At 43.8% G+C, this 24,110-nt stretch overlaps 1 protein-coding gene across 1 annotated transcript; it reads right to left on the bottom strand.

Moving 5' to 3' along the window:
* Positions 1-10,784: 10,784 nt before the first annotated feature.
* On the bottom strand, positions 10,785-22,642 carry LOC146206388 (uncharacterized). Its single transcript, XM_084591054.1, has 5 exons — positions 22,395-22,642; positions 21,125-21,200; positions 17,097-17,206; positions 11,969-12,051; positions 10,785-11,173 (listed from the first exon to the last, which is right to left on the bottom strand). The coding sequence occupies exons 1-5, from the start codon at positions 22,525-22,527 to the stop codon at positions 11,021-11,023; spliced, it is 555 nt and encodes a 184-aa protein (XP_084447180.1). The 5' UTR covers positions 22,528-22,642; the 3' UTR covers positions 10,785-11,020.
* Positions 22,643-24,110: the final 1,468 nt, after the last annotated feature.

Below are 24,110 nucleotides of genomic sequence, written 5' to 3'. Positions count from 1 at the left end.
CCGGTATGTTTGAAATCTCACTGTTTTCGGCCGGTATTTTTATTTTTTATACACAATTCTTAGCATCAGCACACATTGGTTTTCCATTCTGAGCGGTTTGATACTTTTGAAAGCCTTTTTTCGATTTTTTCAATTACTGGAAACAATAAATTGATAACACACACTCTGAATTTTATTCCTTAGCCTTTTGACGCGTTGACTGTTCATTCGCAGCGTTTTGAGACCTTCGAACCCTCTTTTCATTTTTTTACTTCGTTTAATTGAATAATTGAACAATTACACGTAGCGACTACCCTTAATTTGCACAATCAAGCACTGGCTTTTGATTCTGAGCATTCTGACACCTTTAGGCCCTCCTTTTCCTTTTTTTCTCGATTATTTCAAATAATTGATCACTGAAACATTTTTAATTAGCATCAACAAGCATTGAATTCTCATTCCGAGCAATCTAAGATCTTTGAAGCTCCGTTTTTGAATTTTTTTATTTTTCCGACTATTTTAATTGATCAATTACGCACTCCAAATTTCCTTTATTATCATCATGAATTATTGGCTTTTCATTCTCAGCATTATAAGGCCTTCGAAGCTCTTTCTCCAATTTTTAATTTTTTTATTCAATTCTTTCAAGTAAATAATAGATCAATTGCACGCTCAATATTTTCCTAATTAGAATTCTCGAGCCTTGAATTTCATTCTGAGCCCATTACCCTCCCTTATCTCTCAATAAAGCTTTTCCACGTCAGCCAGTCAACATTCTAAGCATTTTGACACCTCTCCAATTTTTTATTCTTCAAGTATTTGAAAATATTCATCAATTACATAGTCTAAATTTTTCTAATGAGCTTCACGGACGATTGGCTTTTCATTCTGATAATTTTGACTCATGTGAAGCCCCTTTGCTCAAATTCCTTTATTTGTTTCTAATTTCCTTGATTTGTCAATTAATCAGTTCATTACAATTATTTCATTACTCATCATCGCCTATCACACATCAATCGGTTATCAATCACTAGAACCACAAATTGCCTTGATATGGCATTTTTCACTCAGGCCCTGATTATTTGGGATGTGCGGTGCCGACGGCTTTTCGACCAAACGAAGAGTATATGCCATCGCTGAAAATAGCAAAGGGACGGTTAGAACGTTTCCTTGCATGCAACAGGCAGCGCAGTTTTCTAAAATAATGACTTGACAAATTTCCTCGGCGGCGAATCCTGAGAAATGTGCGATGAGTTTGTGTGGAGCGGTGATTTCAGAAATGCAGTGGCATGTGCGGGCTTTGACCAGCCGACTACAACTAACATGGAGGCCGAGCACTTCCGAAAAACAGGCGCATGCGCAAATCGGTCGCTGGGATCGGTCTATTAGCCGCAATCACAGATTTCGGCGATGTCTGTCTGAAGCCGCTAACCCTCTCTCTTCGTGAACTTGAAGTGAAGAAAGAGAAGGTGGCGTCGCGCAGCTCAGCATTGAGGAGGCGGAGCGGCCGCACTGCTGCAGCACAAGGCGCTCTCTCTCTCTGTCCATCCGTCTCTGCTCGAACTTGAAGAGGAGGAAGGGGGCGGAGCGGCCGCACAGCTAGATGCACCCAGTGAGAAAGTAAGACAGTGAGAGAGGGGCGTGTCAGTTGCGAACGTGGCAGCCGTCACTGGGCAGCGTTGCACAAGCGTGTGTTACTACGCAGGAGGGGTTCTTGTTCCCTGCTGCGGAGGGAGCAGTCGCGTGTGACTCGCACGTCCTCAACTTCGGCATCTCACCCCTCGCATATTGAGGAACTGATTGCATGGCCACTGCGCGTGTCATCTGCAACTCGGGCCGTATTTATGGAAAGCCTGTAAAAGGTAATAGGCTAGTTTCGTGACTCAGAGTTTTATATATAAGCGCTCTTGTTAAAATACAAAACCCAGATTATGTTTGTGGCATCAGTAGATGCAAAACTTGCGCTAAGACATAGTGCGGTCAGCTCGCTCATAGTAGGCGTAGTTCACGTTTTTATTTGATTTAAATGGTCGCTGAGATGTGAAACAGAGATTACGCATAGTTCTTTACGCACACATGCTCCGCATTGTCGCGGACCAATTAAGTGCTACTTTGTAGCTAAGGGGGTGAAAACCAGCAGCGGCACTTGTTCCTTCTAACAGAGCTGGTTGCTTTGATTTATGGGGTTTAACGTCCAAAGCGACTCAGCTTATGAGAGACGCTGTAGTGGAGGACTCTGGGAATTTCGGCCACCTGGGTTTTTTTAACGTACGCTGAGCACCGCACACGGGAGCCTTGCTTTTCGCCTCCACCGAAAAGCGTCCGCCGCGGCAGGGATTCGATTCCAACTCCAACTGGGCACAGCCATCGAGCCCGCTAACCACTGAAAAACCACAGTGGTGATCGAGCAGAGCTGTAGGGGCAAGATATAGAGACGTGTGTCAGGGACCGAAATTTTGTTGCCAGCACCACGCAACAAGGAAATGCTTCATAAATGGCTTCACAAACCTGAGCAATCACTGGCTCGTCAGCGGCAAATCGGCGTGTGTTTTCATCGAACGCCTTTTTAATCACGCAGTGAACAGGGAGGGGGTGAAGATTCCGAGGGAACAGACGGCTACTGACAGGCTCACAGACGGAATACAGGCTTCCTACTAGACACCAGGTTGAAGTATGCACTAGCTAGCCAAGGGATAATTGCCTTCAATGTGAAAAGGAACAGCCACTGTGTGCTCCATAACGACCTCATTCGGTATTTCTGCATTGAATGTTAGAACTCCACGTGGGTAGTATCCGACCGCACGAACGCTCTTCAGAACAAACTAATAGCTGTTCTTGTCACATATTTGCTGAGTATAGCCATTGCTTGAATGCTGACAACTCGTTCCCTTTTATATTGTTACGAAGCGGCAAGCTGATGAAAACAGGAGAACATAGGACAGAGAGATGGTCGATGACAATGAGATGACGTTTAACGAATATGTTGCCGAGCCTAGCGCGAGCGCTCCTGTCCGCGCCACTGCCCGCTTCTTTTTCCTTGATTGTCCGTAACAATATTAGAGCTACATGTACACGTGAGTCCTGCCACAATAGAAGGAAAATAGCCAATGGCCAGTATCGATTTCACACATGGATATCGTATATTAGAACAACCTATAGCTGTTTCACAAACATGACAAAAATGGCTCAAAAACTTCAGCCATTCACGCACGCCGCACTTCCACGCTAACGAAACTGCGGCTTATTTAACACACACACACACACACACACACACACACACACACACACACACACACACACACACACACACACACACACACACACACACACACACACACACACACACACACACACACACACACACACACACACACACACACACACACACACACACACACACACACACACACACACACACACACACACACACACACACACACACACACACACACACACACACACACACACACACACACACACACACACACACACACACACACACACACACACACACACACACACACACACACACACACACACACACACACACGCACACACACACACACACACACACACACACACACACACACACACACACACACACACACACACACACATGTGCCCAAGTAATTGTTTGCTTTATCATCCGAAGCTGCTTCCTCAACAAAAATCAGCTTCAGTGTCCTTCAATAAAGCTCTCCATCACTCGAAAGAAGAACCGATAGCACGAAACAGCCCCTCTCCATGAAATGTGGCGACATCCATATGTATTTCTTAATTTTTAATTATCAATTCTTATTTCAAGACAATAAATGGTTCTACAGTATTCTGCAGCGGGTGTTGCAAGCCTAGGTGGTCTCAGTGATATGGTGAAAACAAGGATAGACAAGAAAACATTTCAAAAGTAGCATACACAAACGTCAACGCTATGCCCTAAGCAGATATAGCCCAATGCCATGCGAGAAAGGGGTGCTTTATTGCTGCGTCAGGACTGCTGCTTGGACGTATGTGTGGTCCTGCCACCTAGGACCATGCATGCCGATGATCACTTATTGGCTAACGCACCTCTAGCAGAAGCTGTAAGGCTCAGTCGCTGTTTGAGTTGCACGAGTAAATTGATTCAGCGAATTTCTAATATCGTATGGAAAATATGCACAGGCCTGACGGCGCTGTAATTGTTCCACTATGGGCCTGGTGCGCTGCAGCTTTGGCCGAACATGTGGCGCCGTCTGGGAGGCGCCGCTGTAAAACGCGGCTGTCTGGATCCGCAGCCGTGGGTAGCACCGACGCTGTGTTCCGATTTCTTTTTGGGTCCCCATAAGAATAAAAAAATAAACACCGACTGAAACAAGGGCCTGTACTTAGTCATTTCGAATCTCATATCGCACCCATTGCTTTTCGTTAAGGCTGCGCATTTCCCACGTTTGATTTTTTGTTGTACAGTACTTCACGCTAGGTTTTTTCAAGCATGCACGAGCGATCGCTAGCACGCGAAAGTCACAAAATTAACAGGTCTTTTCTTTTTTCTTTACTTCTGGACCCAACTTGAGCTCTAAAAAGTTGTGACAACTACTAAAAGTTGTTGTAACCAGAGCTGGCAGGCCTTCGGACACGGCCAGTGTCGTAGAGAGCGCGCAGCCAATTCCTGCCCAACGGGAACTTTTTTTTTTTTTCTAACGACTTCCTAATGATAGTTTCCAGCTGTTCTCGGCACTCGCTTTTGGGAAGCCTAGCCTGACGTAGAAGACGTAGAAGCACGACATGGAGAGCGAAGCACATTGCAGGCGTGCGCGATTTCTGACTTGCCACACGTTCATGGTTCCCCGCAAAGAGAAAACGTCCTTTTAAACTAACAGCTCGATCTGCTCTTGTGCTTATGGGTGTCATAATAGTTATAAAAAAAGAAAAAACCATCGGGAAGCAATCGAAAATCAAGTTGTTTTTTTTTGCGGTTTCCTTGGAAATCATACGAGAGCAATGTGTCGCATCGTTAACAGTGGCACCCGGCCTTGCAGATGCAACTGGCATCCGTGATATTGCGTGGGTTCGCCAACAACTACATACAAAAAAAAATGAATTACATATGTGGTGAAGAGATGCCGAAAGGGCCGAATAAAACTTACCTCCAAGCTGACGTTGTAGAAGGCGGTTTTCATTTTTTTTAATTGGTTCATAGGAAGGGAAAGGCGCAGTAACTGTCACACTTGCTCTGTGGACACCCGAACCGCGCCGTAAGGGAAGGGAGGAAGGTGGGAATGAAAGTGGAAAGAGAGAAAGAAGAGCCGTAGTGGAGGGCTACGGAGTAATTTCGACCACCTGGGGATCTTAACGTGCGCTGACATCGCACAGCACACGGACGCCACTTCGTTTCGCCTCCATCGAAACGCAGCCGCCGAGGTCGGGTTCGAACCCGGGAACTCCGGCACAGTAGTCGGGCGTCTTACCACTGCACCACCCCGGCGGGGCCGGTTTTCATTTCGGCAGCGCATTTTCTGAAGATATCCGAGGGCCCTTCTGCACTGTGAAGTTCCCCGCGCACTCCATGCACGTGCTGGCTTCGTACAGTTTCTTACCGCGCACCAAGGAGTTATTCTTAAATTAAGTCTCAACATTCCCGATCGCCCGAAATCCCCCGAACAGCACGCGCTGTGGAGCTTGCTCAGCCATGGCTGTTTTTCCGCGCACTGAACCGTTACCACTCGTTTCGACGCATCGAGTAGAAAATAAAAACTACAGTAGAACTGCCGAGCGCCGAAAAAGCACGTGCACGCAAGGCCCGACGCCTTAGGGTACATCTCCATATACAGCTTGCTCGTCCCGTCTTGGAGCCCAGCTCTCGGCTGTCGCTTCTGGGGGGTCTAGCATGCCGTTTCCGCATACACTGCCACCGAGGGGAAAGGCCAGTGCTGCGCATTGCACACTGGCTTAGTTTTTGTTTTATTTATGTCTTTACTTTCAAAGTGCCATATTGTTCGGGTTCCGAATTCCTACTTCAAAGAAGAAAAAAACCCGTAGAGCCGCCAGCAGAAGCGCTCGCGCGCCGACGATCCGCTGCGCCCAAAGCGCCGGCGGCTTTCTACCAGACGGGTCTGGCATGAATGGGTAGCGGCTTTCTTCGCTTTGCTTTTGGTTAATTTTTCAACACACACACATGATACATGTGTCTGTTATGTACGCGTGTGGCAGGAGGCAGGAAATGACCGACACACGTTTTCTTCTAACAAGGTTTCTGCCGAGAAGAGTAGACTTCGCGTTCACCCCGCCGCCTCTCTCCGACGAGCAGACATACCACATATGGGTGCGCCGGCGGGAGGTGGCGCTACTTGTTCCGGAGCAGTGGCGCCTCCATACCAGCGCACTAGGCCCATAGGCGCCCAAAACCTGCTGCCGCCAGTAGCGTGCTCCGCGCGCGTGCCAATATTCTGGGTGATTATAAACCGTGTATGGCTGATACGTTTCCTGCCTCAGTGCTATTGGCATGTAGCCGAGCTAGCAGACGCATGCCACCCGGGACTTCGGCTGAGCGCTAATTATATTTGTTAGCTTGTAACTTATGCTTGTAAGCGCAAGAAGGTGGCGGGAAAAGGCACTACGAGTGCACATAAAGGTATCGCTGCTTTCGCTAGGCTTGTACTACAAGGCGCTGCGATATACACAAGGCAAACTTCAATGCATTATATATGCAACGTTTACATGATCTTGACCAGATGTCGACTCGAGTCCGCTATTAGAAGGAAAGTGTAAAACGATGAGGGAGAGAGAGAGTCGCGTCCTTCCTATCAAAGTTTGTTTTTTCTCTTTAATAATAATCAACTCCGTGTTCTGTCGAGTTCAAGTACACTATAGGAAACCGCTCAACTGCACCACGCCCTTGATTGCTCTACTTTGTTAATTTTCAACTTTGAGTACAACACGTACCCAACAGCCAGCTGCATACGCCTTGAATACTAACAGTACGAGTACTGACCTTTTTCGATTCAAAACAAATTTCTATAAATGAATTCGGCGTACATTTACTGTATTCTTTTCCCGGTTTACACCAAGAAGTTCAACCCCTAAATGAGCGTGTAATGTTGCCATCCCCATGCCATTATAGTTGCGTTCCTTTCGTGCGTCGGAAGCTGCTGCCGGAGAGTTTGGGCATATCGATGCCAAGCACGAGCGTTGTCTCGCTGCAGTGGCTACGGTGCTTGAAAAGACTGAGGGAGATGGCAAAGTTGTTGAGGTGAATGGCCCAGAAACCTGAAATGCTTAGATGCAAGAAAGAATCAGTGCAAGAAACAGTGAACTCGAACTGCAGTGTCACCTTCGACAAAAAGCGCTCCAAAACCGAAATCGGGAAACGGGCAAGCTTATGGTGATACGCATATAATACGTACCTCGCTAAAAGATTGGCCACAAAGAAAAAAAAAGAAAAAAAAACTACCGGCCACGATTACGTTACTTCCTAATCCGAAATTTGAGCGCAGCTCATCACCTGTTTCACCTTTTCATATAGATTGAGGCAAATATTTCGAGCAAGACACGTATGCACAATTACAGACAATTTTTTTTTAATTTTTCACACGTATTCCTTCAAGAAACACTCCACTAACAGTTCTTGGCTGTCATGAAAGAAGCTTTGTTGTCGGAGAAATTAAAAGAGCAATTGAGTTATCGGGAGGCGCCTAGTTCTTTGTGAATTTTGAAAAGGGGACTTCTCAAGTACCCTTGGCATTTTTGTGTTATCAGGAATAAGTTTTCTCATCTCTGCCAATTCCTTCTCTATGTTTCAAGCTCTCTGTTTCTCATAGCGAGCTGTTCTACCAGTACCTTCTCTCGAGCCATTTCCCAAGGGGAGGTCTTAACTGGCCAGCTCACCTTTTTGCCTGTGTCTCCGCTCCTTTTTCCTTTGACTTTGTCAGGACTTGGGCCGACGCCTCTGTCTCCTGTGCCCGGCAGTGGCGGAAAGGAGTTCGACCTGCTTCTCCCCCGGTAACCGTTGTTGCTGACCCTCGATCCTGGCTGGTGTACAGAGCATATTGCCCTAGGTCGTGTTCGGGTTTGTGGGGTCGTCTCTAGAGCAGCGTATACTTGCAATTCCGACTGCCGGTTCTGCGCGCCCCCTTCAACCCTTCTCGCATAAAATGCATTCCGGCTTCCACGTCGGTGTAGTTCTCAATCTGGGGGTTCCGAGTGGTTTTCGCCGCATCTGCGGCACCGCTCTAGCCCTGGCTTGTGCCACACATCCATCCTGTGCCCTGTAACGATTCGCCACCGACATAGGCGACAAACGATGCGGCCGCAGCGTCAGTCAAAGCAGCAAGCAGTTCGGACATTTCAGCGCTGTCCGGTCGGCCGCCCAACGCTTCCTACCGCGGGGGTGATCCGGCATGTCGAAATCACACGTGCCGTAATGTGTGCGCGTAGGTGTGCAAACGCTGGCCAAGCCTGGAGCTCAAGGGAGAGAGCGTCGCCTTCACCCGTCTGCAGGAGGTGGAGGAGACTTTTGTCGCGACACCGAGACTGAGTCATCACAGCTCGCTCGGACATGAATTTATCCCTTTCCCTCTGAACTGACAAGCGTGTAAAAAGTAGCGTCAGTGTCTGCTTCGTGAGAGAGGAGGGTGGCTGGTCAGGGCCCTGATGGGGCTGGGATAGGTATGTCACCGCCGCATGCGGCGGGGGCTAGCCTGCCACCAATTATTGTCTGTTATAGGCCGTCATTGCAACCACCACCGCTTCAGCGGTGGACGACGGCTGTTACAGCTGTTCGTTTTGTTAATCGACGCCTCGTCTTTGCCGGGACCGTTCATGCCGTCCGCCGAGCCACAGAACCGCCAAGCAAACGCTACCGATGTGGCCGCGACCCGCATATAACAGCCCCGTCTTCCTACAGCTGTAACAGAATATCCACCTGCTCTCGGTACGGGTAGACGGTGCATACTAGCTGACCCCAGAAAAAAACTTGTCTCGGGAGCCTAATGCATCTCCAAAAGTGATCAAGACAGATCTTGGCTTGCCGATTCACGTTGCGTTGAGAACGGCGGTGTTCGGGTTGCGCTTGATAAAGTCTTGGCGCACTTCTTCCGGAGTTCCAATGTTGTCGGGTATCTTCTCGTCTATAACTATGTACTTAATGTTCACATAAATACTCGCTCGTTGACGATTTCGCGTGCTGATCACGTACGTTTTCTTCCCGGAGTTGATTCTTGAAATGTCTTCGTCCAGGACATCGCCATAGGGTAGGATTTGCAGCCGCGCACATGACCTGCAGTAGGCGACGTGGTACGCATTCAAATTCCAGCCTCTTGGGCTGAATATTCTTTTATAGTAGCTCTCCGGGGGCTTCGGCATCGGTGCCCTCTTGAGTATGTTGGGATCTTTCATTTTTTTGTTGTTGTTGATAAATTTCTTCTGCCGTCGCCGTGCTCGCCGCCGTTCTGAACCAATGGAAGTCCCTTCCTTTCGCCTGCCGCTGCATGCACAGCATAAACGGTATGTAGTAAGTATACGTGCCACCGCCCCCTTTACTGTTGTAGCGCAGGCCACATATGCGTTTAAATCAAGAACTGTTTGTGGAGTGTTTCTTGAAGAAAGAATGGCGGACACCGCTGTGCTCGTGACACGAGTGGAGTATGTCAGAACGACCGCCTCCAAAAGCTGCCTTATTGTGGATGCAGGCCTCAGCGAAATGATGACACCGATCCTCTGCGACTCAAACCACGAAATCAGAAACCGGCACGATGGGCCCGGCAGGAGGCTGGAGCTCTATGACATTGTGGGTTCAGGAAGTGGTCAATTGGAAACCTTTGGCCGTGACCGCTATCTTCCGGCTACAGAGCAGGGAGACGTCCTCGCCTTCCTCAACGCGGGGGCGTACGGATTCAGCTTGTCATCGAATTTCGCGTCGAGAAACCATCCCATGGAAATAGTGGTCGATGGCCTCACGTATGCTGTCATTCGGAAAAGGCAGACCCTGGACCAGCAGCTTTTAAATGAGAAATTCTTTAAGTAGCAGCATCCAACTTTGAACTGTAAAATTAATACATCACGTATTGTGCATTATTCGGTCTCTTAAATGCTATTATCTATACTTCAAGGAAGTGTGATGAATTAAAATTTTGCTGTTCTTAACGGTCTTTTTTTTTTGCGCTCTAAATATATTTCACGACATCGAATCGACTTAATGGCAATAACCGTTGAAACTAAAAATTTACTTACTACGTTTAAATCCGTAACTCCGTAAAAGCTAAGGCATAATAAATATCGAATCTATGTACACTATTGTTGTGGTCTTGAAAGCAGTCGAAACGCGCTTGCGTACGTGGCATCATAATGCTTTCTATGATACCCCAGTACTGAATTTTCTTCTCTGCTGTGTCTAGATTTGCGGGCTTATGCTACCTGTAAACCAAAATACACCCTTAAGGGTGGATATCGATGTCTATAACTAACACCCTTACACCCTCCAGAAAGAGTAATTTTAGGTTGAAATGTACTCTTATAAAGGGTAATGTTTCATAATTTTTCCCTTTTGCAGCAGAAACTGGGGAAGGTGTTTTATGCCAGTTACACCCTTTCACAATGGGTGTAAAAAACATTTTTTACCTTCACACCCTTTTTTTAATTTTGCACTTTTATACCGTCCTTTTCGTTTTGGAAATTTCTTTACTACGTACTGCGTGGCTAAGCAATGCTCAGTGAAATGATCAAGGCTTTGCACTTCCCAAAATATCCAGTATGTGCTGCAGACAACACAGCGGCTTTCTCTTGGTTTCAGAATGTTTAAAACATGTCAAACATTTAACGAGAATGAACACACATGAAACTGTACTCTTGGAAAACCATTTATTGAAACCATTCAGGGGACATGACAGACAGATACATGCTATCAAAAATATGACTTTGGCTTCAAGGCTAGAAGAGCAGGTTCTCAATGGCAAGAACAATGTGCTTTACCATGGCCTGGTCTTTAGGCAAAAGCAATTTGATGTGCTGATATGAAGCGCTGGATGATGTGCATCACGCCTTTGTTACATAAACACCTAAAAATACCTGATCAAATACAAAAAGCCAGTGTGCTGCCATTCATGCTATAATGCCTTCTATGATGTCTGGAACTCTGAGTACAAAATAAAAAAAAAATCTCTTGTGCCTCTGCGAGGATGATGCTGGTGAATCCGATGCATGGTGTATATAGCTTCTCTTTGTCCTGAATAAGAAACAAAAAGGAAGAACAGAAGTTAAAATGTTCGCTATTTCTACAAATGACAGCATTGTTACCATCTACTGGCTTACAAATTTGTATCAGCAAAAGCTGTTACTGCAGTTTGATAAAATATTTCACACTTTGGAACCTGCAAGGCACAACAAAGCAGCCCATCTTCAAAATTTATGTCAAAAAACTGTCTAAGTCTAAGGTTTTTCTTTTTTTAATTCCAGTCTATAAGCCCTTTTAATCAATTTTTCCTGGCTATCATATTCAGTGCAGTGTTTCGAACAGCCAGATCAGACACAAATGTGTGGAACATTGCGGCGCTGCTTCAAGTACCTTGGTTTTTGTCCCTCTTCAGGCATCTATATGTAGAAGGCATTTTTTTATTGAGTGCAAAAATCCTACTGAATAAAATATGTTGTACCAATAGCCAGATCTAGTATGGGTTCTAGTCACATATATAATTAAAGAGTTCTACTCATGCACATTACCATTGGAACTTAGTCCTGAAGAGGAATGTACCATCAAAACTGATGCTTCATTCTCATGCACACAGGAATGTGATTACTATCTTCAAATGTTTTTGCATAGCTGTGCTCGAATAATATGTGCAAAAATACAAAATAACATGCGTCCAAATCTAAAATGCATCTTTCAGGCTCCACATAATAATTACAAATGTTACAAATGAAATGAGACTACGATTTCTTTCAACAGTACATGAGGGTCTAAATACCAAGAAATATTTCAGTTAGCACACACTGTGTACAGCATAATGCTAGCTTAACTCACCAAAGGCACAGAAGTTGCTCCCTCTGCTCTCGGTTGATCCAGATGTTTGGACAGCAAGCAAAAGATGCATGCAGCTTGGATGTCTGTGCATAAAGACACAAAAATATGCCAAATTTAAGGTTTTGGTCCAGGCTTGGTTTAGAAAGAACAAGGCACTATGAAAGCTGACAATAAGATCTTCTGAGCATCCTACTGCTCACTGTCCACCAAAAACCAGAGCTGCGTCAGTGAAAATACTGAGAGCAGGAATAAAATTATTTGAAGGTGATAGGATTTGGAAGCTTACAAACTGTGACTAAAATGTATGCATTGCCCTAGTAGATGGCCACACATTCATGTCACGATATCAGAGGAGCCATTCCACCACTAGGGAGTTTCCCTCTAATGGTGCTTCAGCCACAGCGCTAGAATAAAAGATTACAGTAATGCATTTAAGCCTGATCATGTGACGAAATTCAAAAGCATTCAAGTTCCGTGCCTCGTTCCATTATGAGTCCTGTGTTTTCTTGCCTAGAACCATTACTTAGTTGCCCTTTCTATCGTTGAAATTATGGGAATCAAGAAACCAAAATCCGGGAGTGGCCCATTGAATCTGGTAATCACAACTGAGTTAGCTATACTGAAATTAAGCTAGACATAAAATATGGACAAATTTGGATGAGGTCAAATTTCAGGAAACCAGAGGTTGGCCAAGTTTTCGACATGGCCTACCTAAATTTTAAAGTCATCGCAGAATTGGTCACACTCAAATAAGATTAGGCACCAATTTTCGACAAAATTGCTAGAATTTAAATTTCAGATAGGACCTGAGTTTGTTTGGAGGTATGCACAGAATTCGGCATACTCAAATTAGGTCAGACATTGATTTTCATCAAATTTTGGAGGTCCAGGGGGCCGAATTGTGGAGGTTCCCAATCACCATGTGGTCATCTAAATTGGTCATACTCAAATTACATTAGACAGCACCATCAGCCAGCCTATACCAACTGAAGGGCAAAGGCATATCTCCATATTTTTTCAATTAGCCCTTTCCTGTACCAGCTGCATTCATTTGACCCCCGCAAAGTACACCTCATCCACCCACCTAACTTTCTGCCATCCCCTGCTATGCTTTCCAGTAGTTGAAATCGTTTGTTACCCTAAGCAACAATCAGTTATCCTATTTCCACAATACATGCCCGGCACATGTCTATTTCTTCTTGATTTTTACTAGAATGTCATTAACTTTAGCTATTTTTCTGACTCTTCGGTAAGCTGCGAGTCAAATCTGCTAGTACTTGCCAAATACACTCCATTACAGTCTTATTCTCCTAGCTAATTCCCTTTCATGGTCCGGATCTGCAGTTATTACCTGTCCTAAGTAGACATATTCGCCTACCATTTCCAGTGCTTCATTGCCCGTTGTAAACTGCTGTTCCTTCTCGAGGCTGCTAAACATTACTTTAGTCTACTACATATTGATTTTCAGGCCTACTTTTCTTTCTGCTTTCCCTGCCTAGGTCACTAAACATCTTTTGTAGTTCATCCCCTGAATTACTTAACAATGCAATGTCATCAGCAAATTGTAGATCACTTTGGTGGTTCCCATCAACTGTTATCCCTAAATGCTCCCATTACAAGTCTGAATACTTCCTCGAAGCAAGCTGTGAATAGTACTAACAAAGTCGTGTCTCCTCCCTAACACCCCTTTTGTGTTGCAATTTTGCTACCTCTTTCATGCAGAATAATGGTTGCTATACAGCCACTAGATATATTTCAGTACTTTCACATACGGTTTGTCTACACCAAGATTCTGCAGTGAGCAATGCCTGCACGATTGCAGGTTTCTATTGGGTCAAATGCTTATTCTCTATCAAAGAATGATATGTGTAAGGTCTGGTTGTATACCGAGCATTTTTCTATCAGCTATTCTGTTCTAATACCAGTGCTGCGACAGGGGACAAAGATGCGAAGGAAGGAGAAGCGCAACTAACAACTGCAGTTTATGTGAAAAATACACAATATACTCACGAAAGACAACCAAAAGTGCAAGCGCTTGCTCCTTACCCCGTAAAAAAAAAGAAAAAAAAAAAAAAAAAGAGACATTAGTTATATATCCGAATACGAAATTTCATTCATGTGTATTTACTGAACAGATGCTTATGCACGTGTTGCTGTTCTTGTCAATAGGTTTCATACAATGTCAATTCATCTTGATGTCTGAATATAACTTTTGCCCGGTTAAAAAGAGGAGCACACGCTTTTTTTGACACATTAGACACACTTGGCTTGTTCAGGTGAGTCTCGGTAATGTAGTGCTAAATTTGGTGAAGGAGCACCATTCAAAGACATTTTCCGTTTTAATAAATTTCTCGGTTTGGCCCATATTATAGTTCTTGACGCATTTAAAAGGTATGTCATAGACCACGCCCTCTTCACATGGCACAAAATGCCACTCATATTCCACTTGGCCGGCTTTTTTTGGTTCTTTTTTGCTTTCATTCTCTGGCTCTTCTGCAAAAAAAAAAAAACACGAAATTTTCCTAGCTTATTAGGAGCCGAAAATAATACCTCAACCACATATCTAGTGCCAACTTGTTTAAGCCTATGGGATAAATGATGGATGTATGGTATCACTGCATACCTCTTTTTATCTCTACTGGAAGGCCCCTGTGGATCATGTTTACCAAACGACAATCTTTTTCAGGATTTTATTGCAAGCAAATGTTATCGTGTCATCTGGGAAGCCGGCTAACTTTAGCCTTTGGACCTGCTGCTTGAAACTTCTGTTTATATCGTGGATGCATGATTTAGTAATCGCTGATAAGCATGGCACTGCTATGCCCCACTTAACTATCTTCGAATGCTCTAAATGATAACTAAGTAAAGGCTTTTCAGACATATGTAGAAAGAACCAACAAATTTGATCTTCCTTCTTTTCCAACAGCCAAGATTGGAGCTGATTTCATTTCGTATTTCGGAAGTAAACATCAAAATTTGGAAAAAAGTCAAAATACCAGACATTAGCCCCAATTCCTGAATGTTTGAATGGAAGGGAACGAAGATCATGTTTGTTGTTCCTTTTTACAGTGGTCAGAAAAGCCTTTATTATTTATTATTCAGGACATTTGAAGATAGTCAAGTGCGGCATAGCAGTGGCATGCTTAGCATCAGCGATTAATAAATCATGCGTCCATGCTAGACACAAGTTTCAAGCAGCAGGTCCATAGGCTCAGGTTAGCCGGCTTTCCGAATCACTTGAAACGCTTGCAATAAAATCCTGAAAAAGATAGTCGTTTGGTAAACATGATCCACAGGGGGCCTTCCAACAGAAAGAAAAAGAAGTATGCAGTGATATCATACATCCATCAGTTATCCCATAGGCGTAAACAAGTTGGCATTATATTGCTGTTTCCAGCTCCTAATAAGCTAGTAAGAATTTGTGCTGTTGTTGACTGAAGAGCCAGAGAATGAAAACAAAAATGAAGCAAAAGGAAAAATGCCTGCCAAGTGGAACATGAGTTGCAGTTTGTGCCGTATGAAGAGGGAGTGGTCAATGACATACCTTTTAGGTTTGGCAAGAACTATATAGACCAAACCGGGAAATTCATGAACACGCACTTACGCCAACATAAAACGCCTTTGAATAGTGCTCCGTCAAATTTAGCCCTACATTACTGAAACTCACCTGAACAAACCAAGTGTGCCTAATGTGTCAAATAAAAAAGCATGCACTTCTCTTTTTTTAAAGAGCGAAAGTTATTCAGACGTCAAGATCAACTGACATGGGAATTGCATGATGCCTATTAGGTGTAGAAGAACGGCAAAACGTACATAACCATCCCTTAAGTAAATATACACGACTAAAAGTTCTTATCTGGATTCCTAATATTTTTTCTAGGGGGCAGGGGGGGGGTGAGTAGCACATGCACTTTTGGTTGTCTTGTCGGTATAATAGCTGTGTATTTTTCAAATAACCTTCACTTAGTAGCGTTTGTCGTTCCTGCTCTCTGTCCCCTATCGCAGCACTGGTAAAGTTTTCGAAGATGTACCAACTAACTGAAATGTATGTTTTGCTATGGTATGGATATGATCGATAGTAGAGTGTAGTACCCTTTCCAAAAACCTGCTTGATCTTTTGCTTGACAAATGTCTAAGGTTGACCTAATTTTGTTAGCCATTGCCTTAGTAAAACCTTATATTTAACAGATAGTAAGCTGATTGGTCGATAATTTTCAAGTCCTTGACTTCCCCTTTTTATGAATTAAGATAGTGTTAACAATCTTCCATGATTTCAGTTCAGTTGATGACTCCAGGCCTTACACTTAAAGGATGGCTAGCTTTCCTAGCATGGTATCCCTCCAGTCTACAACAAATCTGTGGTTACCTGATCCTTCCCAGCTCCTTTCCCCCTTTTCATAATTTCTAAAGCTTTCTCAATCTCGTTCTTCATCACTGGTGGAACGTCTGATTGATTTTTACAACAGCCAATCTTGCTGTCCTGACTACTTCGGATGATACATAGATTCACCGTTTTAAGGCTGCCCGTTCTTTAAAACACGCTCAATTTTCTTTATGTAATACTTGCTTACATCGGACACTTTGTACGTGTTGATTACTTTGATAGCTCTGCCAGTTTTATTGTCGATTGGTTTGGAAGCTTTTATACTTTGGCATTTCTTAGTCAAATATTTAGTCTCATTAGACAGCTTACCGGTATCTTCTCTATCCTACCACCTACTTCTACCGTGCACCCAGTAGTGATATCACTGAAGGTATCACTCATCATTTATACACAAAAGCTGTCATTCTCGGTTAAAGCTGAATATCAAAATCGACTTTGGTCGCAACTGATGAAGTGAAATTTGGGGGTCCAGGGGGCCAAATTCTGGATGTTCCCCATCCCCAATCGGATATGCTCGAATAGGCTAGACATATCCAATATCAGCTCAGTTATCATAAAACCAATGCCTAAAACAACTATGAGCAATATAAGCTTTTATTCACACTCATCATTCTCATAAAGCACCTTTCACTCCCACTTGCTGCCTATGAGCCCAGTCTTGCTCGGTCCACTATTGCTACTTCTATGAACAATGTAAAGTGCATGACTCAATCTTGCAATTTATTCGATATTGCAACTACTCACATTTCTTGTGTCTTGGGACAATACCAATGCATAAGCCTGGAGAACCACTTTCATGTCCTTGTTGCACTGCCATAAGCCCATCGTTCTCATAAGGTTGAGTCATGCAGGAACTGCAAAGAGACCAGTATAAAAAAAAGGCAAAACAAAGGAGAGATGTTAACTTGCAACAGTTACTGCATGCAGCAGCAGACTTGCATGATTACAATATCCACTCAGGAAGTGCTCCAAATCACAGCCATATGTTAGAAACTAGGACCGCAGTAGGCATCTGCTCCTATATTTCTCTGAATAATATCAAATTGTTAAGTAAACCCTTACCAAGGAAACACTTCATGAGTAAAGCATGATAGTGCAGTGGCAATGAAACCTCACTGCATCAGTGCACGGCGTGATCTAGACTGCCATTTCTCCCGAATTGCTTTGCATTAATTTTATACACTTACAAGTCGTAATGATGTTCCAGGCAAGAAGTGGCCTTGTAGTCAGAGTTTATGAATGGCACAATGATTTTCAGTTCAGCCACTTCACACTGATGTCAAACATTTTTTTCTTTATGGTTTAGGGCATTTAACACCCCAAAGCGACTCAGGCTATGAGACACACCATAGTGGAGGGCTCTCAAAATTCTAACCACTTAAAGTTTTCACGCACTGACATTGCAAACACATAGACACCTTGCTCTTTTGCATCCGCTGCTAAGTGGCTGCCACACATTTTGAGCAATCCAAATTTTTTCAGCATGCCTTCATGTTTTCCACTGAATGGCAGTCTTAACACTGCTGTGAATGCTGCAATTGCCAAATATCACAAGAAAAATGGCAACTAAGATTAATGAAATACATTCTTCAGGAAACCCAGTATGTATGTGCATGAGAGGAAAGGTGTATTACCAAGCCACACGATACATATATTGGTCCTTGCATACCTTGCAGTTGTGGTGAAGGTATCTAGAGGGGAATATTGTTCAGAAACTACTAAGTCTACCAAGTTTCCCTGTAAATAATGTTAATATGTCAATATGCAATTTTTTTATGCGTTAAAGGATGACCTGCACTACAAATGATCTTCTATTCATCTATTCTATTCATCAACTGTTTCTTCAAAACTGTTCCCCCCTCTACAGTATGAGCTGCATTGCTTTTTGAAACGTTTGTTGGTGCTTCTCACTTTGTCTTGCATTTGTCTCTTTTCTTTTGGCATTTCATCCTTTGCATGTGTGGCGTAACATAATTCATTCTGTTCAAATATCTCCTTTCTGCCTTATTTATTCCTTTCTTAATGTCACCCTCCAGACTCCTCAGCAATGCCTTCCTAGAACCTCCATCTTTTTCTTCCCAGCCTTCTGTCTGATCTGTTTCTCACAGTACCTACTGCTATTCGCAGCTAAGTTGGCCCATGGCAATTCACCTACAAAATCATCAATTTTCTCCTACAAACACATGCAAACATCCAACCTGCTTCTTGCGCCTATTCATTGTGTACAATTCACTGCTCTTTAAGTGCTGCAGCAACATTTTTTTTTATTTTCTTCAGGTTAAGGGATCATCTATCTTGTACAATGCACTGCTCTTTAACTGCTGCTGCAAAATTTTTATTTTCTTCATGTTATGGAATCACAAGTTCCATGCTAATATAAGGCCATATCCAAGGCAGCACCTTTTTGTTCCTTCCCTACTCGCCTTAGTCCTTGGGAAGCAAAAACAAACTACACCACTGCCCAGACATTGACAAGTTCACTTGTCAAAACATCCACTGGCAGACTGCGGCTGCACCTCAATCCTTCTTCAGTCTCCTTTGACTTTATGTAGCTTATTGCCTTAATTTTGTTCTATCTATTTTAATGATATAATACTGATATTCAGGCCATATTAGTATGCAGACTCTTGGTTCCATACAAATTAGCTTGCTAGGAATGTTATAGCAGCTTCATACAGCAATTGAGTCCAGCTGTGGCTTCATCTATAGTTGCAGTAAAGATTTTTTTTTCTTCCAACTCTCACCTCTGATAAATTAGGACTTTATATTTGCCTCAGCAATTGGCCTTTTTGAATGAATTATGTAAACGATTGAGCCTGAATTAATTTGGTCATATTGAGGCCCTTGCATATCTCACAATATATTTGGTTTCAAATACAGGCCTCAAAGTAAGCATATAGTGCATTAGCGTATTGTTTTAGCACGATTTCAATACCAATCAGCTTTTGCAACAGCCGTAGCCATTCATTAGTAAATAGTTATTATGAGAGTGCTAAAGAATTCCCAATTTAATGACACATGAATAAAGAAGCCATGAGAAGCTCCATTTCTGTCTGCTGACATTTGCATCAATGATAACCTCTCCTAATATTTTGCCTTTCATTCACCTAATGCAGGGTCTTAAGGAACACTGATGCTCAATATAATATTCAAAGTGGTCTGAAACAAGTCTCGGCTGAAATCCAACTACAAAGAATGAATAAGGTATTTAGTACACAGTTATACATATTGCTATGAAATAACGAAGCGCCAAAGACGAACGAATACAAGTTCCACTACAAGTTGTCCATGTAGAATTATAGGAAGAAGATTGCTACACTGCATGAAAGAGCATTGGAAAAGAGTAGAGGGGTGAAGCCTCAGTTCACAGGTTGAGCCAACATTTCAACAAGTGGACTTGCCTTCGTCTGGGCAGAGCGGGCATCACTGGCAAGGGTTTAAATATGCTTTTGATTTTGTTCTCATCTGCCAGCCAGCACTGCGATATCATAATGTTGACAACTATCAAGTAGCCCAGCAAAACACCTTGCATAGATATCTAGTCCATCGCCTTAACCGCTTGGCCACCGACTGCACACACACAAAAAAAAAAATTCTCAAAAGCCTTCTCCAGATGGGGGAGAAGGACATAAAAAAAAAGAATATTAACAGGACAGTTAACCACAGTGGCAGGTATATCGTTCACTGTCCTGTTAATATTTTGTTTCTTTTTCCTTCTCCCCCTTTGTGAAAAGCTTTTGAGAATTGTTCCCCTGCAGATATCAGTTATCAGGACCTTTTGGAATGCATGTTGCTTTTCAAGAAAAGTGTGTCTGCACTAAAACTGCTTTAGGTGCCAACTAATCACTGCAGAAACAAGCGTACACTCGCTCCAACCTTCTGAAAAAAAAAAAAAAAAAAAAAAGAAGAAGGAAAAACCACGTTTCGGGGCTGGTACGGGTCCCTTGTTAACATGAAGCGCTGCACGGAACGACAGCGGCTTAAATATGGTTAAAATTGCATAGTGACCGATTGTAGATCTCTGGAAGATTTACATGTGTCCTGCTAAGAGCATGCCTCGTGTTATGCTTTTAATAGGACACGTGGAAATCTTCCAGAGATCTACAATCGGACACTACCCAATTTTATCGCATTTAAGCTGCCCTAGTTCCACGCAGCGCTCCATGTGATCAAGGGACCAGCACGGGCCCCGAAATGTCATGTTTCCTTTTTTTAAAAAACATTTTGGAGAGTGTATGTTTGTTTCTGCAATGTTCGCCTTTTGCCAGACGGTAGTCCGTGAAACCATGGACTATGCTGACTAATCATCTACCCTGCATTGTAGTTTTTCCTGCTGCTGCCACTTTTCTTTTTCAGGCCACAGGAACAGATTCCAGGCTGAAAAATCCATACTGAAGAAATTTTTTCTCTATTTTTCTTTCAGTTCTTGACCTACTTTCTTCTCATGCAACCTCCTCCTCCTCAGCTTTTCTTCAGCGTATTTAAACCTCTGCCAGTGATGATTTCTCCGCCCAGATGAAGACAAGCCAACTGGTCAAAATGTTGACCTGCGAACTTAGGCATCTCCCTCTACCCTTGTTCAGTGCTCTTTCATACAAGTTGTCCGTGACACTAAGTTGTATTTGTTCATTGTTGACGCTTCTTTATTTCATAACATGCACCAACACAGCAAAAAGTTCTACTAGAGTGCTTACATACATATTGCATTACTTATGTAGGATGGAGAACACATAATCCAACTTAAAAAGAGGTACTACAGCCAGAACACGCACCATTTGTTCACATGCCGCTCCTGAATATTTTCCAGTTGCCACAAATTCAGTGCTGTGAGCTCCCATGTGGTATGTCCTGCAGACATAATGCAATGCCGTCATAAATACAACTGAGCAATGCGGCCAGAACAAAAATGTGGCAGAAGGGAGAATAAATAAAAGAAGCTCTGTAGAGGTTATCACGCAGCAGTTTTTCACACACGGACAATATTTTTCACTTCCCATTTTTTTCTTTTATACACCTATACTTAGCACCACAAAACATTTTTCACTTCCCATTTTTTTCTTTTATACACCTATACTTAGCACCACAAAACATTCGCTTTCCGTTCTAAGCAGTCTGACAACTTTGAATGCATTTTCATTTTTTGTTTCAATTAACAAATTGGTCATTTATACACTATATTTTCTTAATTAGCAACATCAAGCATTTTGTCTGAGCATTCTCTTGCTTTTAAACCCTCTGTTTTAAATTTATTTTTTAATTCATCAATGATGAATTAAAATAATTGCATCAACTCTTCATCACCTATCCCACGCCAATCAATCATCTATCACTAGAAGCCCAAATTACCATGATCAAAATTTTTATGTACTTTTCGGCATGCTGTGCCAACTACTACAACTACTGCTAGTATTACTACTACTACTACTACTACTACTACTACTACTACTACTACTACTACTACTACTACTATGCCGACGACTTTTAGACCGAACGTGCGGCATAAGTTGTCACTGAAGCTGAAGACAGAATGAAATAAATGCAAAGCAATCAGATGCACAAACCAGCGGCCAATGCCTGTGCAGAAGATAGAGAAATTTTTTTCTCAAATATTGTGCTTACGCAATGTATCACATAGAGCTAAAATACAGCCCATGAGCGCTTATGACAGTAAAAATTGACATGCGCGAAGGAACCTCTGGGCGAGATGAAAATCGACCAAATGCATTCTCCTTGCCTTTCAAACTTGTCACATTTTAAATCTGGCAGAACGCAGAGGTCCTAAAGAGTATGCGCTAGTAATCTCTAACATGGATGCATGGCTTCCAGTTATAATCGTGTAAATCGAATGATTTCTCTATGTTTACTGTTCAGCGCACCCCCTCCCTCTCCCCTCCCCGTTAGTGTTGCAACCGCGCTCCGAACAAGTCTGTAACGCTTGCAATTTCCTGAACGTCGAACTCTGCAGTATGACAGGCATACATTCTGTAAAACATGCGTTCTAAAATTTGCACCCACCATATGCCAATACATAAGATCTCTTACCTTTAAAGGGAGGTCGAGCATCGTCGTGAAGACAACAAAGAACGCAAAGCTCCATAGGGAACTTCGAGGGCCACTTCTGTTCCGTGTGTATGTCAGACGGCACACTGACAACAGTGAACGAAACTACTCGCATTTGCAGTTAAATATGCACACAAAAACACTACGGTTCACTTCAATACGTCGCAAAATATGTCCGAAAATACCGTTGGCGTGGACAACGCACCGCCGCCATGCCACACGCTGTAAAACAAAATGGTGGGAAAACGTGACCACGACGATACCGATGGCCACCTGGCGGCATACATGCAGCGATTCGGCCTCGCTTTCGGTTTCGGTTTATCGCGAGACGAAACGTGTATTTTTTCGTACAGCAGCAGCAGCAGCAGCCAGAACGATTGTGTTAGCAGACACTCAAAGAAATTAAGGGAACTAATTTATTGAGGTCGAATTAAAAAATTGGGTGGATGTCAGTCCGAAAGAAGAACGCGCCTGTGCGAACTACGCTGTTGTGATGCGTATCCGTTCTATCGCTCGGTCCAGCTTCGACTGACTCTTTCAGTATTCACATTTCACACCTTCACATCCGTTCTTCCCACGGTTGAATCCCTGGTACCGGCACGTACACCAGTCACACACACGTCAGAGACGGCTCGCTCTCTCTCCTCATGTGATCTTGCCCTGCGGTTTCGTGTGCTGCGCCGACGGCCGTGAGAAAGTTCGTTTTAGCCTTGGCTGGGCGCGGTGTCGGATAGCGGCGTCAGCGTTCGATGGTCAAGGTAGACAATGCCTAAACGGGCACTTTGGTCGGCGTAGTCGACGTAGCGCTGATACGACCCTCCCGAATATGCGCCTGTCCTCAGGTGCAAGCATTCCGGGGAGATGGCATAAGCTCATTAGCGACGAGATCGCGCTCCTTGTATCTCCACAGTTGTTCAACGTTCACTGTTTTTCGGTTGATTTTACCAGGTGCGTGGTGTAGTCTTTCTATGGCTACTAGGTTTGGCTCATCACTTCTGTAATTTCAAAGGGTCCTTCGTAGCGCGCGTCACGTGTGTTCCGTGCGCCGGCTTCGAGCACGACGAGATCTCCGGGATGAAATTCTGTGGCCCGTCGCCTTGCGTTATATCGGGCGGTTGATTCTCGTTGACTCTCGAGAAGGCAGTCCCTTGTTTCTGCACTGACAATTGCTACAATTGCGTGTATAATCTGCTCTGTCGCCACGAAGGTCAGTCTCACGGCATGCACTAGAATGAGAGGCAAGCCCGCATCAAAACATGGAATAGTTCATTTCAAAGCAAAGCGCTCTCTCATATGCGCCCATAACGAGGTAACAAGGAGCTTTAAAGAAAGGCTGTCGGCCTCCAGTTTTATAGGTACATGGAGCGCAAAAACTACTGATAGATGAAAATTGAGCCTAACTGAATGTTCATTTTCCAATCTGAAATTGAATATGTGATTCCCCATGTTATGTTTGGGGCGTCGGAGCCCCGTGAGCGAGGAACCTCTCGATTCGGTTGCTGGGTAGACTACTTTATTGCGCTTTATGAGAGAGGGGAAGAGACGGAGAGAGAGAAGCGCGAGCGCCTGTAAAGAAGGCATTGCTTCTAGTGCCCTGGGTCGCGCACATGGTCCCAGGACGGTCCAGTTCCGAGGCAACGCACGGCTCGATTACATCCGCGCGTCGTCGTCGGCGCAGGCGGGGGGGATCCCCGCTGG

The sequence above is a fragment of the Amblyomma maculatum genome, chromosome 1, assembly GCF_055883805.1.
Source record: "Amblyomma maculatum isolate TAMU_Amacu chromosome 1, ASM5588380v1, whole genome shotgun sequence".
Classification (NCBI taxonomy): Eukaryota; Metazoa; Arthropoda; class Arachnida; order Ixodida; family Ixodidae; genus Amblyomma; species Amblyomma maculatum.
This window is presented reverse-complemented; position numbering and strand designations above follow the sequence as displayed.